Raw genomic sequence first — 15,381 nt, 5'->3', positions numbered from 1 at the left:
GAGTATAATTCTGCTACTGTTGATGGCCCACAATGCCTCATGGATGCCTAGTCGTGAGCTACTAGATTTGTTTGAACCTGTCCCAATTAGCATGCTGATTGTACCACATAACATATTTAATGTAAAGGCAGGGCTTAGTTTCCACAAGGACTGTGCAATGGTCACTCTCATTGATACTATCACGGACAAATGCATTTGCACCCGGCAGATTGGTCAGGCTGAGGTCAGGTAAGTTTTTTTCTCTTGTTGGTTCCCTCACCACCTGCTGCAGACGCATTGTAGCAGCTATATCTTTTAGGACCTGACCAGCTTGATCAGTAATACTACTGCTGAGCCACTCTTGGTGGTGGATGTAGTGATTGTAATGAGCACAGTCATGTCGACATCATAGAATATGAATTCTCTGATTGGGGCTGTTAACCTGGTCCAATCAGGGAGCTCTGGTTGGCAGTGATAAACGGGAATGTCAGAGGTTCTGCTCACTCTGTGAGCTGGCTCTGAGGGAGCTGGATCAATGTCAAAGACTCTCCACATGTAAATAAAGGGTGATTTGGTGACAGGATACCGGCCTACATGGAGTTATTTTAGTGGACGTTGAAATTCCCCACCCAGAATACAATTTGTGTCCTTGTCACCCTCAGTGCTTTCTGTCAGTGGTGTTCAACTTAGAGAAGTACTGATTCATCAGCTGAGTGAGAATGGTACATGATAATCAGCAGGTTTCTTTCCCTATGTTTAACCTGAAGCTATGACACTTCATGTGGTCCGGAGTCAATGCTGAGGATATTGTCTGTAAGGTATGATTCTGTGAGTTTGACTAGTCTGTGAGACAGCTCTCTCAGTTGTGACCCCAGATGTTTGTAAGGTCAACTTTGCAGGGTTGACAAGGTTGTTTTTGCCATTGCCATATCCGGTGCCGAAGTCAATATCAGATAGTCCATCTGTTTTTATTTCTAGTAATTGATATATACCTGAGTGATCTGCTAGGCCATTTCAGTTGAGAGTCAGCCACATTGCTATGGGTCTGGAGTCACATGTAGGCCAGACCTGGTGAGAATGGCAGATTTCCCTCACTCAAGGATTAGTGAGCCGGGTTACCAATAATTAACAATGGTTTCATGGGAATCAGTGAATTCTTAATTTGAGATATTTTTATTTAATTTAAATTCCATCATTTGCTATGTCAGGATTTGAACCCAGGTCTCCAGAACATTAGCTGAGTTTCTGAGAAAGGCCATTTTCTCTTGATACTATTTGGGTATCTTTTGAGAGGCTGGACAAACAAGGTGAGCTCACACTCCAGCAATTACTGTGAGATTGTGCCCCCTTGTGGCAAAATATATCATCAGCAATTGATATATTTTACAACTGCAAGGGTTTTTTTGTATACCTGTACATTTGTCACTATGGCTAAGTGCAGGTCTGTTGAATTTGGTGGAGTGATTTGCACCATGAGGCCATGTGACTTTTCTTGCGGTATCTTACCAAGCTTATTGCATTAATTGGCGATTCAGTCTCATACAAGTATCACCTCCAATTTCCACCCCATCTTACCATTTGCTGTTTCTGGAACAATTTGCTACTCACTGGAGATCCCAGAATTGAGCAGTATTCCTGGCATTGTGCCATATTTAAAAGGCCGTTGTGCACTCAAACAAAGTGCTGTCATTCAGGAGCTGCCCTGCACAATTCCTGACATCTGTCCTGGACAAGTCAGATGGGGAAAAATTGGTGCTTTGCTTTGTATGCAGGGTCCTGGAGGTCCTGCTGGTTGGCTGTGGTGTATAGACAGGAGTTCTTTTTGCCAAGGACCAACAGAGGAGGTCAAGACACAAGACCATGTCTGCTTGGTCCAGGGTTTTTACCCAAGACAGTTCAGTTTCAGTCATCGAGAGGAATGCCCAGAAATACAGCAAGAAGGTCAGTGTCCACTCTGCCAGCATTAGTGCAACCACCTTCTCTCCGATACTTCACAATCACTCTGTCATACTACTGCACCCAGTTCCCACCAAGGCTCATGCTATACCACTCCTATGATTGCCAACAACATGTTCCCCACTCACCAACACCCATTGCAACCTACAAAACCATTAACCCTGCGTGCCCACTGTACTGTCTAGTTGCACACTCAGGAAATCTCCCACCAGCACCAACAGTAATAGCTGTATCACTCACTTCCATCTTCTGTATTCACACATTCTCTCTCATTCCAACAGCGAAGAAGTGCATAATAGGACAGAAAGCTTCAAGGTGTGTTGTAAATCACTTGGCTCCTCATCCCTTAAAAGCAAAAGATCTTGACCTGACCCACCCAACCAGTGCCTAGACTAACATTGGAAGCTGCCCTTAACTTACTGTGCTGGGACCCCCAGAGAGGAAAACGCAAAAAGGCATTTCAAGGTGGGGATGCTGTGAGTATTCTGGTAGAATGAACGAGCCCTATGACAGTGAGCAAAGAGCAGAGACATGCAGCCTGATCCAGTCTGTGAGCTGGTGCATGTCCTTGAGTGCAAAGTGTCCTTGATAATTGCCAGCGCAGCCAGATGTGCAGCAATAAAGTGAAGAAGTATCCTGTAAGTTGATCAGAGATGTGCCATGAAGGTTCGCAGATGCTGGCATGTCGAATGCCAATGTCTGTGGACGTGAAGTGCAAGTGGCCGTGCCTGTGGAATGTATCCATGGTTTGGTGCCTAACAGAGATTTTTGGAGCAAGTGGCAAGTTCAATTTGCTAGCAACTCACTATGGTTTCCATGTCAAGCTTTCCTGATGGCCCGTTTGTGTAGTGAGTTTTATAAGTTCACAACCAGTAATGAGTGGGGCTGTTGATAAGGTGTATAACAAAAACAATGTGCCAATTGGGAATCTGCTGCTGCCTAACTAGGAATGCATACAAGATATAAAATGGTTTAAGGTTCTGTCCATCATATCTTTTGGAAGCATTGCATTTGAATGTGAAATATTTACAGGGTTTGCAATTTAATATTTAATTGTGTTAAAGTAAGTCAAAAGTAACTTAATTGAACATACTTGCAACAATGAGTGAGTAAAGCAAAGAATTTAAATCACTCCACTATTTCTCTTTAAAAGCTGCAAATGTTCCACACCACAAGTTGCAGAAAGTAACATGATTAAGCTATTGCCAAATACTCTTCTAAATTGGGCCTCAAGCTCTGAATAGAAAAAATGGATCTTTGCAAAACTTCCTCCATGAGCCAGGATCATTCAAATCTTAAAAATGGATTTTTATGCTTTAAAAATTGATGTAAGTGTTAAAATGAAGTTAGCAGTCCAAACCAAGTTAATAGTTTGGGGCTGTGCCTGTGGGGAGGGGAGGGGGAAGCTGAAGCTACTGACCCACAAATTTTCCAGTTGGCTGCTGAAAGAAAAATGATGAAGGACGGAGGTGACCTTTCTGAGGCAGATTCATGGTCAACCTGTCCCTGGGACCTGTCATGATCAACTGCAAACCCTTCAGCATCTCTCTGGGCTATTTACATTGGCAACTCCCTTCCATATTAACATAACTGTTGTGGTGTTCAATGACTGTGTGCTAATTGTTGTTCACAATAATTCACATGATGAATACTTCTTTAAAAAGAAGAACTTAAACTTCAAGTGACTGATTGAAAGGATTGCAACAAGCAAGTGAAAAGCAGTGTTATCTCAACATGATTCAGCAGGCAATTTATACTGTAAACTAGAGATGACAATTCCCCATTTAGCTTTCAACACAACTGAAAATCTGTTATTCTTATACTTTATGCTATCACTTAAGTGGCCTCTGGAAATCAGTCCCATTTCATACTTGGCTCCTGAGAGCTTGTTTCCATTTTATTTTCCGAGCCAAGTAATTATAATCTCAGAATTTAAAATTACACTGGAGACTCCTTCCACTAAGCCCAGTTAAGTGACCCTTCTGGCTTTCTTTAACTCTTCACGAACTCAGTCTCTTCGATCTGAATGTTAGCTCCCAATCATGTTCTGTGTGGTGAAAAGTAGTGCCAGTGTTTTACCTGCATCAGTTTCAGGGCTGGCTACCTCTACCATCCACTGTCTGTTTCTCAGTTTGGTGCTGACTATCTTGTGGCTGACACTTTCAGGGATATCTTGGAAACCCTGTTACCTGAGGTTGCAATGGCTTTCATTGGACTTTCCCTTCTCAAAGCTCATCATCATGGCAGTCTGAACCATGTGGACCTTTGCATTCAGGTAGAACTTTTAATTAGCTATCTTCCAGACACTGCCAACTCCATTCTGTTATGGAAATGAACAGATGGTTAATTCTGCTTTCTCTCCACAGATGCTGCCAGACCTGCTGAGTTTTTCCAGTTTTTGCTTTTTTGTGTATTCCCTTGTTGTTACCAGTTTCAGCAACATGATAGGCGAAAATGTTGAGCAATAGCGCACAAGGTAAGAGTTTAATTACCGAAGAATGCAATTACATGCCCTTTACAGGAAATTCTGGCACTATTGGGTAAATTGTATACAGAGCATGAGAAAATAACCACAACAATGAGAAACAATTTGATAAACAATGGACTGGAGATTTTTTTTGTATTTTTTGAGAAATGCATTGAAAGATCACTACTATTTAATTGTGTGGTATACTATAACAATTCCAGTCACTACAAGATTGCATATACCCTCCAGCTTTGTTCACAGTGAGATCCTGTTGAAGAAGATAAACTTTGGATAATTGGATAGGGAAGAACATTGTACATGTTTAATTATTATTCTGTATTCTTTAGTGTTTGAATATGTATCATTAGAAATAACCTGTAACTATGCAATGTTTGTAGTGTCCCAAGCATGCCTAGATTATTTCCTCTATCCAACGTGTTTGGGTGAATTGACAGGAACTGTGCAGGCAGCTATGGATTATTGGCTTGGTGCATGTTGGGCTTTAAAGATAGCACTGGTGCCAGGGATCCTGGCTGGCCCAGGCAGGAGCTAGTGCTTCTGCCAAAGAAGCATGATGTAAAGGTAATGTTGTGAGTTCAGAAAGATAACATGGGAAAATTCACGAGGCTTCAGAGAAAGAGAAACCCTCCATAAAGCCCACCAAAATTGAAACTTAGCCAGTTTCTGGTAAGTTTCAGGCAGATGTGTTTAGTCGGTCTCAGGAATTAAATATTAGCCAGAACAAAGGAAGAACTATAGCATCACGAAGTCTGTTACCCTCACATGAACTTTTAAATCAGATGGAAAATATGGTCCTACTGCCTATGCAGTGCTACTTCAGTGTTGTACTGAAATGTGAGTTTACACTGTGTGGAATAGACCTGAAAATTGAGCTCAACTGAATTGAGCAGCTGTCGTTGGATGTCCAAAATCTCCAACATACGTACAGATCAAGGAAACATGAAGAATGTAACTTGTTAAACTAGAATAGAGAAAAACTGACGTATTTAAAGGCTTAGTGCAAAAAAAGTGATGTTAGAATGGCTTTTGTTTGAAATGCCAAAAACATTTCAAAGGGCTGATTGAAGTATAATAAAACATTCACATGTAATACATATATTTGTTAATTTACATGAATACGTTTTAGATATATGTTATGAAAAATTGTTGTGCTGCAATATCTGTTTGCTTTCGGTATTATAAAATCATTGTGAAGACTTACTTATCGAGCGAACATTTCAAGCTAGCGAGTCAGGCGTTTTAGATTGCTCTTGCAATGAACTATAGAATAAAACGTTGTTTCGTTTCCTTTCTCTTTCTCAGCAATACCTATTTTCTTGAAAAATTCACTATTTTATATTGGTGCTAGCTGAAAGAACTTTAAATTACAACTTTGGTAGCCTGATGCATTTTCACAGGACAAGATTGACCGACAGGTTCACAGTCTTGTCTATCATTATGTCTGACCTTGGACAATTGAGGTCAACAGACTGAATTGAGATTACACCCCAAATCCTTTAGAAGCAAATTCCAAACAAAAATGTCGAACATTTATTTTTGATTCAAGAAAAATGTGTGTGCTGTGAGTAGGAAATAGAGCTTGGAAAACCTGATTTGGACAAGGAAAAGTTCAGGAAATTGAAAAATTTCCCCCAGATGTTGATAATCCAATTTCTTTTTGTCTACAGTCTAACTGTTTTCCTGAGGTTGAGATTTGTGGTCAAGTTTTAGAAACAAAATAAGTAACGCCATTTAAAACAGAATATATTTAGTTTTCATAGGAGTTGGTGAAAAATGGTTAATGCAAGACAGATCCTGCCTAAATACTCTACAATTCATTTCCAGGTTATTGGTCTCATTGATGTTTTCACACCAGCTCGTACACTGGATGGATTTAATGATTTGTAAGTGCTATGAAAATATATAGTCTATGTAACAGAGCTGCCAAAGTCACGTAGAGTCATTAAATCTATCAGGGCTGCAGTTTCCGTGCAACATTTCAAAATATGAAAATAACTTAGCACTTAATTGGAATGGTATCTGAGTGATGACCAACCCATCTAATTACAAGGAATGATGTAAGCATTGGGCTGGAATTGAAGTGGTGACTCACTGCTCAAATTTGACACAGGTTGTTCTGCTATAATGCACGTTTTGTTAATGCGAATTTGTTATAACGTGATTAACAAACTGGGGACATTGTTTCTAAAGCGTAAATTTTTAAACCGTGCGCTAGCTGTAACACGATTAGATCAGCAACATTTTAAGCGCTGTTTCTAAAGCCCGGTTTCTCTATAACATGGGGTTGCACAAGAATGCAGCCATTGCATAAAGGAACTACGTGTACTATGACTTTAGAAGGATCATATTTTATTAATCATTGCTATTGTATTGTCAAGTCCCTGATATCAGTGATCGCTTTTTCCCAAGTTGTCGTTGTCCAAATTAGCCTGAGTTTTGATTGGTGTTTTATGACTTAAAATCTGATAGAAGTGGAATCGAGAATTGGTACGCCATAACAGATTATTTTTAAATAATTGCACTGATCTAAACACATGTAATCTGAAATTCATGTGATATATGTTGACTGAACTTATGTAGCTAATAGTTATTTAACATAAACAATTGATCACCTTACCTTGAATATTTTATCTTTAGCTACTTAGTTATGCCATATATGGATGCTGATTTGAGCAAAGTCATGGGAAAGCTATCGGAAGACAAAATACAATACATTTTATATCAGATATTGAAAGGTCTTAAGGTAAGAAACAAAAAGCTGTCGATAACTTGTTTTGTTTGACACATTGTTGCAATGTATTATTATGAAAATAAATTATGAAATGAAAGTACAATATATTTAAATTCTATTTTAATGCATAAGTATGTAGTAGCAGGGTTGTGCAGGTTCAGTCACGTCAAATGGCTTTTTGCACATTTTCTGAATGGTATCAGATACTATGGTAATACTGGGTCAGCCCTTGGATAAATACTTGAAGGGGTACAAGAGCAGACAAGTGGGATTAATTGGATCGTTCTACAAAAGAGCAAACACAGACACTTCAGGGTGAATGTCTGTGATTCCATGTACAACATTAACATTATTAAAATATGATGCTTTTGCTAATGGACTGCTTAAGAAAGATTGTCATTTCCTGTCTTTCCTTATTGACTGCCTTTGCATTATCATGTTAGACTTTCACCTGTTACGTTGTGAAATGTATGCTGCCATTTCAATTACAAGGATTTGTAAGCTGATTTACAGTATTAATATTGTCTTCAATAGTGGTATGTGTACCATTTTTAAGGATGAATCCATCGATTGGAACATTTGTTGGTGTCCAGACGGATAAGGTTTGTTGGTGTTCAAGGCAGATATTATTTGTCAACAGTAAAGACTGATACAATTGTGATAAATTAATTATATTGAAATATAAATTTTTTGTTGTACACAGGCTCCTTTGCAAATGTAACACATTATCGACATCTATCCTTGTTTTGCCCAGAACAAATAAATCAGATATTTCAGTTTTCAGAGAAAGATATTTAATGCTCATAATCAAAAGGGAATATGCTGCTTGAAACCAAGATTCATTATAATGTTTGTGCTCTTTAGAGTTGCTGGATTTCCCTTTAGGTTGCTAGAATTCTAACTGTCCACATTGAAAATCTCAGTGTGAACACAGATTGATTAGGGATAGTTGGCATGATTTTATGTGAGGAGAATCGTGTCTCACAAACATGATTGAGTTTTTTAATGAAGTAACCAAAATGATTGAGGGCAAAGTGGTAGATGTTGTTTACTTGGACTTCAGTAAACCCTTTGACAAGGTTCTGCATGGTAGGACAATTAATTAAGTTACATCATATGGGATTTAGGGTGAGCTTGCCAATTGGATACAGTATTGGCTTAATGGTAGGAGACAGAGGGCGATGGTAGGAGGTTGTTTTTAGGACTGGAGACCTGGTTCGGTACTGGGTCCACTTTTGTTTGTCATTTCTGTAAATGATTTGGATGAGAATTTAGGAAGCATGGTTAGTAAGTTTGCAGACAACACCAAAATTGGTGATATGGTAGATAGTGGACAGTGAAGAAGGTTATCTAAGATTACAAAGAAATTTTGATCAATTGGGTCAATGGACTGAGGAGTGGCAGATGGAGTTTAATTTGGATCAATGTGAGGTGTTGTATTTTGGTAATACAAACAAGGACGGGACTTATACAATTAATGGTAGAGCCCTGAGTATTGTTTTGGAACATAGAGACCTAGGAGTTCAAGTACATAATTCTTTGAAATTTGCATCACAGGTAGACAGGTTCGTTAAGAAGGCATCTAGCATGCTTGCCTTCATTGCTCAGACTTTGGAGTATGGGAGTTGGGATGTGATGTCAAGATTGTACAGGACGTTGGTGAGGCCTGTGTGCAGTTCTGGTCACCCTGTTACAGGAAGGATATTATTAAACTGGAGAAAGTTCGGAAAAGATTTACCAGGATGTTGCGGGAATGTAGGGTTTGAGATATAAAAATAGACTTGAAAGCTGAGGCATTTTTCACTCGAGTGTAGGAGGTTTACAAAATTCACGAGTAGTATAGGTAGGATGAATGACAAGGGTCTTTTCCTTAGGGTGGGGGAGTTCAAAACAAGGAGGCATATTCTTGCTAACCCTTAAACCCAAGATCATGAGAAAGTTTATTTCGTTAATGCTGTTTAAGTGTTGATAAAGTTTAGTTTAGCGAAATGTAATGAAAAGAAATGTGACGTTAATTGTTGCCAAGTCATTCCTATTAAAATGTGAAAAAAAATTTGTTGCACTAAATAGAACTTTGTTTTTTGATATGAATTCACAAGTAGAGATTATGTAGAAGAGAAGAAAATAGATAGCACTAGAAAAAAACACACATGCAAGTTTTCATCACAGCTTATGTTATCGTTGATAATAGCCCAGATCTTCTTTTTATTGATACAAAAAGAAAAAAAAAATCAATAACATTTTTAACCCTGGTTTCTGAGACCCCAGGACAACCTAGGGAATTTGAACCAGGGAGACCATGGGGTATGTCAGATGTATGGTCCAGCAACATAGTTCAAATAGTGACCATTGAATCTATCTGAATTTCTACTTTCAAGGCAAATGCTGCATGATTATATGATGCCTGTTCTATTTTTCGCCCCTTTCTGGAAAAAAAAGGCCACTATAACAATCAACTCTCTCCAAAGGGAGATCCTGGCAGCCAATTGCAATTATTCTTATCTCTTCTACTTTTGAGGATAACTCAGAAAGATGAATTGCTGTATAGATGTAGCCATCACTCACTTTTTTTTCTCTTCTAACAAGCTGTAGGAATTTGAAGCAGTCAGTATGCCAAATTGGGTTTATGAAACTGTCTTGTGTTACTATGTAACACAGCATATTTACATATCAATGCACTACACCATGTACCTGCCGGATAGATTTTTTTACATTTCATCTATTTTGAAACTACTGGCCCAATTTTAATTCACAGAAACTTGCACAGAGTTACATCTGAAGATTCTGATTTGATGAATTTACTATGAATGAAACAAGAACATTTTAATTAAGTGAAATAATTATAACAATATTGTGATAATAGATACTATTCATTTTTCTTTCAGTATATTCATTCAACTGGAATAATCCACAGGGTAAGCTGATTTAAAATATCTGTTATTAGAAAGAATATAGAGGAACAATGTACCATCTTGGAGAAAATTTCATTAATCTGTTATATATTTATGTAATATGTCGAATACAAAGCTGTCTAATTTGCTGATTCAGGTGGTTGTGGAAGTAGGGGAGTATGATATATGGGGACAATGGCTCACATTTATTATATTACTTAATATATTAGCAAAAATAAAGTCCACAATTGATAGAAATAATTTCTGTTGGTCATTGGACTATTATGTACTTGCACTTAATCTGCTGTAATGGCTTCACCATTTGGATGCCTTGCAAACAAAGCACATGTGGCTTTGTTTTGACCTGAAGGTGTGTACCTTGCTGGAGACAGGAGTCTGAAAGGCTTATAAAAATGCAATAGATTGCAGTCTGTGTCTACCCCCGAAGCCTCTCAGCCTTCTTCCCAAAGCAGGGGTTGACTTCAATAGCAAGTATAAAATGTGTCAGACCAGGCTGCAAAAAGGAAAGTAAACACTTAGCCTTATATTCGAGACACAGAACAAATGTACACTGCTCACATGAAAAGGCACAAAAGCTGAACTCTCCTTGGGAGCAGGAATATTTTCATTATTTTACTTGCAAAATTTAGTTTGTTCTCATATATTGCAGTAGAAAACTTGTGCCAAAACCAGTCACTGTCTGTCCATCTAACTACACTCTGCAAGTAACCAAGCAAGTAACCTATATTAAACTCAATTGCAAATTTCAAAGCATTTTCCTTCCTATATTATAATTCACTAATAACAAAACAAATTAGGGGACCATTAATTTGTATTTGATTAATTGAGACACATGTAACTCCATAGAAACTGTTTACAAATCAATCGAAATCATTCACATTAGCTTATCTAAAAACTATTCATTTATTAATACAACAGAGACTCTTTTCAAATGTGCACCAACTTCAACTGCCATTAAGGCGCTTTTACTCTCCATTAGTGTCTCTGCCTTGAGTTTCATCGAGTAAAAAGGTCCCAACAGAACCACTGTGGGCTACAGCAATCCCTAGAGTTGCTATGGTAAAATGTACCAACACCACCCATAGAAATTTGACCACCGCAGAGTTTTACAATTCATATAAAACAGTAAGGAAAGTGTTAATAATCAGGATGAAAAATCTCACATACATTTTGTTGTAAATTCTCAACATGGTTTCAATAAGTTACTTTTTAAGGTTGTAGGTCATCTTTTTTCATGGAACTATGAAGTTCAGTGTTGATGGAATCCTATAATGTGGAAACAGGCCATTTGGCCCAACAAGTCCACACCAACCATCCAAAGAGTAACCCCACTCTATATTTATCCCTGACTAATGCACCTAACCTACACATCCCTGAACATAATGGGCAATGTAGCACGGCCAATTCTCCTAACCTGCGCATCTTTGGATTGTGGGAGGAAATCAGAGCATCCGAAGGAAACCCAGGCAGACACAGGGAGAATGTGTAAACTCCACACAGACAGTTGCCTGAGGCTGGAATCGAACCCGGCTCCCTGGTAGCAGTGCTAACCACTGAGTCACTTTTATTTCCAAAGGTGTCTTTGGATTCATACGGTCTTTCTGCATTTCTACATTTTTAACAATTGATGATTTTGAAATTATAATAAACCAGGAACTGAGGAAATTTATTGTCAGAAGTGGCTGGGGGTCAGAGGGTGAGATTTATATGACGACTGTAGACCTAGACACACTTTGTAGAAAATGGGACTGCCATATATACTGAGTCAACTTATACAGCGTGATTTATGGTATGTATTAATTACCAACATTTTACCTTTTGTGCGACCTTGGACTGGAAACATATGGGTGGTAAATGGCTTGAGCCAGCAGCTTTCGTTCCTCAGTATCATCCTACTTTGCTGATCTGCAGTAGGTCTAAACCAGTGTCATAAATTCAGTCCCATGTAACTTTTTTTTTATCATGAATGTGCAACTCAGAGTTCCAAAGGAACATTTTACAGACTTTGAAACCTGTATTGTTTTTCATCTGGAGGAAGTGCAGTGCAATATAAGTTAAAGTATTTGTCTTGCTTCAGTATAATTTTATTTCTTCATAAATATAGAGACATAAGTTTGTTGGCCCATGCTAATAGTTTGTTACTTTTGCGTTTTATGTCAGTTGGGAAGATCTGGAAATGTGGCATCCACTTCAGCTCCTGGCATGTATTCCATTAGTGAACTGTTTATTGTTCACTCCAAAGGCTTGCTGTGCCAAATGTTTTACATATTAAGGCCACATTTTAGTTTCTAACAAGGTTATATTTGAGCCACACTGGTTGGCATTGCAGAAGATACTCAGGGAGGAGAACCAATTGTATGACTCAGTAACAAGTGTAACTTGACAGTTTGTGTTCAAAGGAGCCAAAGTGTATTGCTTGATGCTGGTGTTTTGAAGCTTTCTTGATTCTGTTCCACTGTACAGCATAGTTTCATTGCTGCTGCAGGGAAATGGGGTGGGAAATCTTCATTACACATTTCTGCCACTGTATCCAACTTTTAATACATTCTTTCCAATCTTATTTTCCAGCTTGGAATCTGTATCCTACTACATTTCAATGTCTGTGAGGGATAAGAAACCAGTCAATGTCCTTGTCTTGTTGACTAAAGTATTACAACTTGTCATAATAGTAGAAGAGGGGCAAGGTTAGGTAGTGGTGTTGTTACTGTACAACTGATCCATAGACTGAAGCTAATGCTTTGGGACATTGATACAAATCCAGTTGCTGCAGATGGAATTAAGAGCCAGTGTAATGTTGACCATTGCTGATTGTCATAAAACTCCATCTGGTTCACCAGTATCCTTTAGGGAAGGAAATCTGCCTTTTCTTTTTGCCTGATCTAGCCTCCATGTGATTCCATATCCATGACAATGTGGTTGACTCTTAACTGTCCACTGAAATGGCATAGCAAGCTATTCCATTGTATTTAATCACAACAAACCTGATAAAAGGAATGAAACCAGACCGGATAACAACAAGTCACTGTATATAGCAATGCCAGTTAGTGATGCTAGGGGTTGCCAAGTCAATGCCAGTTAGTGATGTAACTGTTCTGGAACAGCTTGGTGAGGGGCACAGCTAGTTCTGAAACACAGGTCTTCAGTATGTGATAACATCCATTCCAGCTTTCTGTGGGATTGTAACCTTCAGGGTTCACTCAGTTCCAAGGGTGCTACATTTCACTGTTTCAAAACATCTGAAATGTTCAGTTTCACCCAGCAATGGGGAGGGGGATGTGTTGTTATTGTCAGGTTTTTACCAGGTCACAGAGTTCATGGCTCACTGAAGAGGACTTCAAAAGTTACATATTCGGTTGGACAAAGGGAGAGAGACACCATGTTGCAGTGCTGCTGGGAAGGAAGCTAAACTACACGGATAGTGTCTGGTATATTGTAAGGTATAATTCTGTAGGTCTATGTCAGGCTGTTACTTGACTGATCTGTGGGACAGTTCTCTCAATTTTGGCACAGGCCCCAGATGTTAGTGAGGAGCAGCTTTGACTGGGCTTCCCAGCAGCACTGCAACATGGAGTCTCTCTCCCTTTGTCCAACTGACTGTGTAACTTTTGAAGTCCTCTTCAGTGAGCCATGAACTCCATGACCTGGTAAAAACCTGACAATAACAACACTTCCCCTTTCCAATTGCTGGGTGAAACTGAACATTTCAGATATTTTGAAACAGTGAAATGTAGTTCCCGTGGAACTGAGTGAACCCTGAAGGTTACAAACTCACAGACAGCTGGAATGGACGTAATCACATACTGAAGACTAGCTGTGCCCTCACCAAGCTGTTCCAGAACAGTTACAATACTGGCACTGACTTGGCAACCCCTAGCAGAAGTATTTGTATTGTTGAGAGCCATGGGTGGAGGTGCTGGAAGACTGGAGGGTGTTATTATTTGAGAAAGGCTGCAAGGAAAAGCCAGGAAACAACACTGGTGAGCCTAACATCAGTGGTGGGTAAGTTGTTGTAGGGATTTCTGAGAGACAGAATCTACCTGCATTTGGAAAGGTGAGGACTGATTAGGAATATGCTTTGTGCGTGGGAAATTGTGTCTCACAAATTTGATGGAGTTTTTTTGAAGAGGTGACCAAGAAGATGGATGAAGGCAGAGTACATAGAGTTTAATTCAGATAAATGTGAGGTGTTGCATTTTGGTAAGACAAACCAGGGCAGGACTTAGATTGTTAATGGTGAGGCTGGCGAATTTTGTCGAACAGAGACACCTAGAGGTACAGGTACATACTTCCTTGAAACTGGCGTCACAGGTAGACAGGGCAGTGAAGACCATATTTGGCATGCTTGCTTTCATCAGTCAGAGACTGATTACAGGAATTGGGACATTATGTTGCTGCTGTATAAGACATTGGTAAGGCCACATTTGGCATACTGCATACAATTCTGGTTGGCCTGTTATAGAAATAATGTTATGAAACTGGAAATGGTGCCAAAAAGACTTTCAAAGATGTTACTGGTATTGGAGGGAAGAATGTGACATTTTCCCTTGAGTGTAGGAGGCTGATAAGTGATCTTTATAAAGAGGTTTATAAAAATCATGAGAGCGTCGATAGGGTGAATGGATCTTTTCACAGGGTAGGGGGAGTCCATATCTAGAGAGCATAAGTTTAAAGTGTGAGGCGAAAGAACCTGACAGGCAAAGTTTTCACCCAGAAGGTGGTGCATACGTGGAACGGGTTGCCAGGGAAGGTGGTAGAGGTGGGTACAATCACAATATTTAAGAGACATTTGAACAGGTACTGTACATGGATGGGAAATATTTAAAGGGATATGGCCAAACACAGACAAATGGACTAGTTCAGTTTAGGAAATCTGGTCAGCAAGGATGAATTGGCCCAAAGGGCCTGTTTCTGAACTGTGCGCCCCCATGACTTAGAGTCATAGAGATGTACAGCATGGAAACAGACCCTTCGGTCCAACCTGTCCATGCCGACCAGATATCCCAACCCAATCTAGTCCCACCTGCCAGCACCCAGCCCATATCCCTCCAAACTTTTCCCATTCATATACCCATCCAAATGCCTCTTAAATGTCGAAATTGTACCAGCCTCCACCACTTCCTCTGGCAGCTCATTCCATACACATGCCACCCGCTTTGTGAAAAGGTTGCCCCATAGGTCTCTTTTATATCTTTCCCCTCTCACCCTAAACCTATGCCCTCTAGTTCTAGACTCCCTGACCCCAGGGAAAAGACTTTGCCTATTTACCCTATCCATGCCCCTCATAATTTTGTAAACCTCTATAAGGTCACTCCTCA

The 15,381-nt window shown here is 39.4% G+C and overlaps 1 protein-coding gene across 1 annotated transcript in view; it reads left to right on the top strand.

Annotated features, from left to right (window-relative positions):
- LOC122563201 (mitogen-activated protein kinase 13-like) overlaps positions 1-15,381 on the top strand; it is a 72,704-nt gene that overhangs the window by 23,135 nt on the left and 34,188 nt on the right. The window contains exons 3-5 of the mRNA XM_043716754.1: positions 6,248-6,306; positions 7,061-7,166; positions 10,040-10,069. Of these exons, the coding sequence (XP_043572689.1) occupies positions 6,248-6,306; positions 7,061-7,166; positions 10,040-10,069 (195 nt within the window). The remainder of the gene's footprint in view (positions 1-6,247; positions 6,307-7,060; positions 7,167-10,039; positions 10,070-15,381) is intronic.

This window comes from Chiloscyllium plagiosum, chromosome 26, assembly GCF_004010195.1.
Source record: "Chiloscyllium plagiosum isolate BGI_BamShark_2017 chromosome 26, ASM401019v2, whole genome shotgun sequence".
NCBI classification, from domain to species: domain Eukaryota; kingdom Metazoa; phylum Chordata; class Chondrichthyes; order Orectolobiformes; family Hemiscylliidae; genus Chiloscyllium; species Chiloscyllium plagiosum.
The sequence above is the reverse complement of the archived record's forward strand: the minus strand, read 5'-3'. Positions and strand labels throughout refer to the sequence as shown.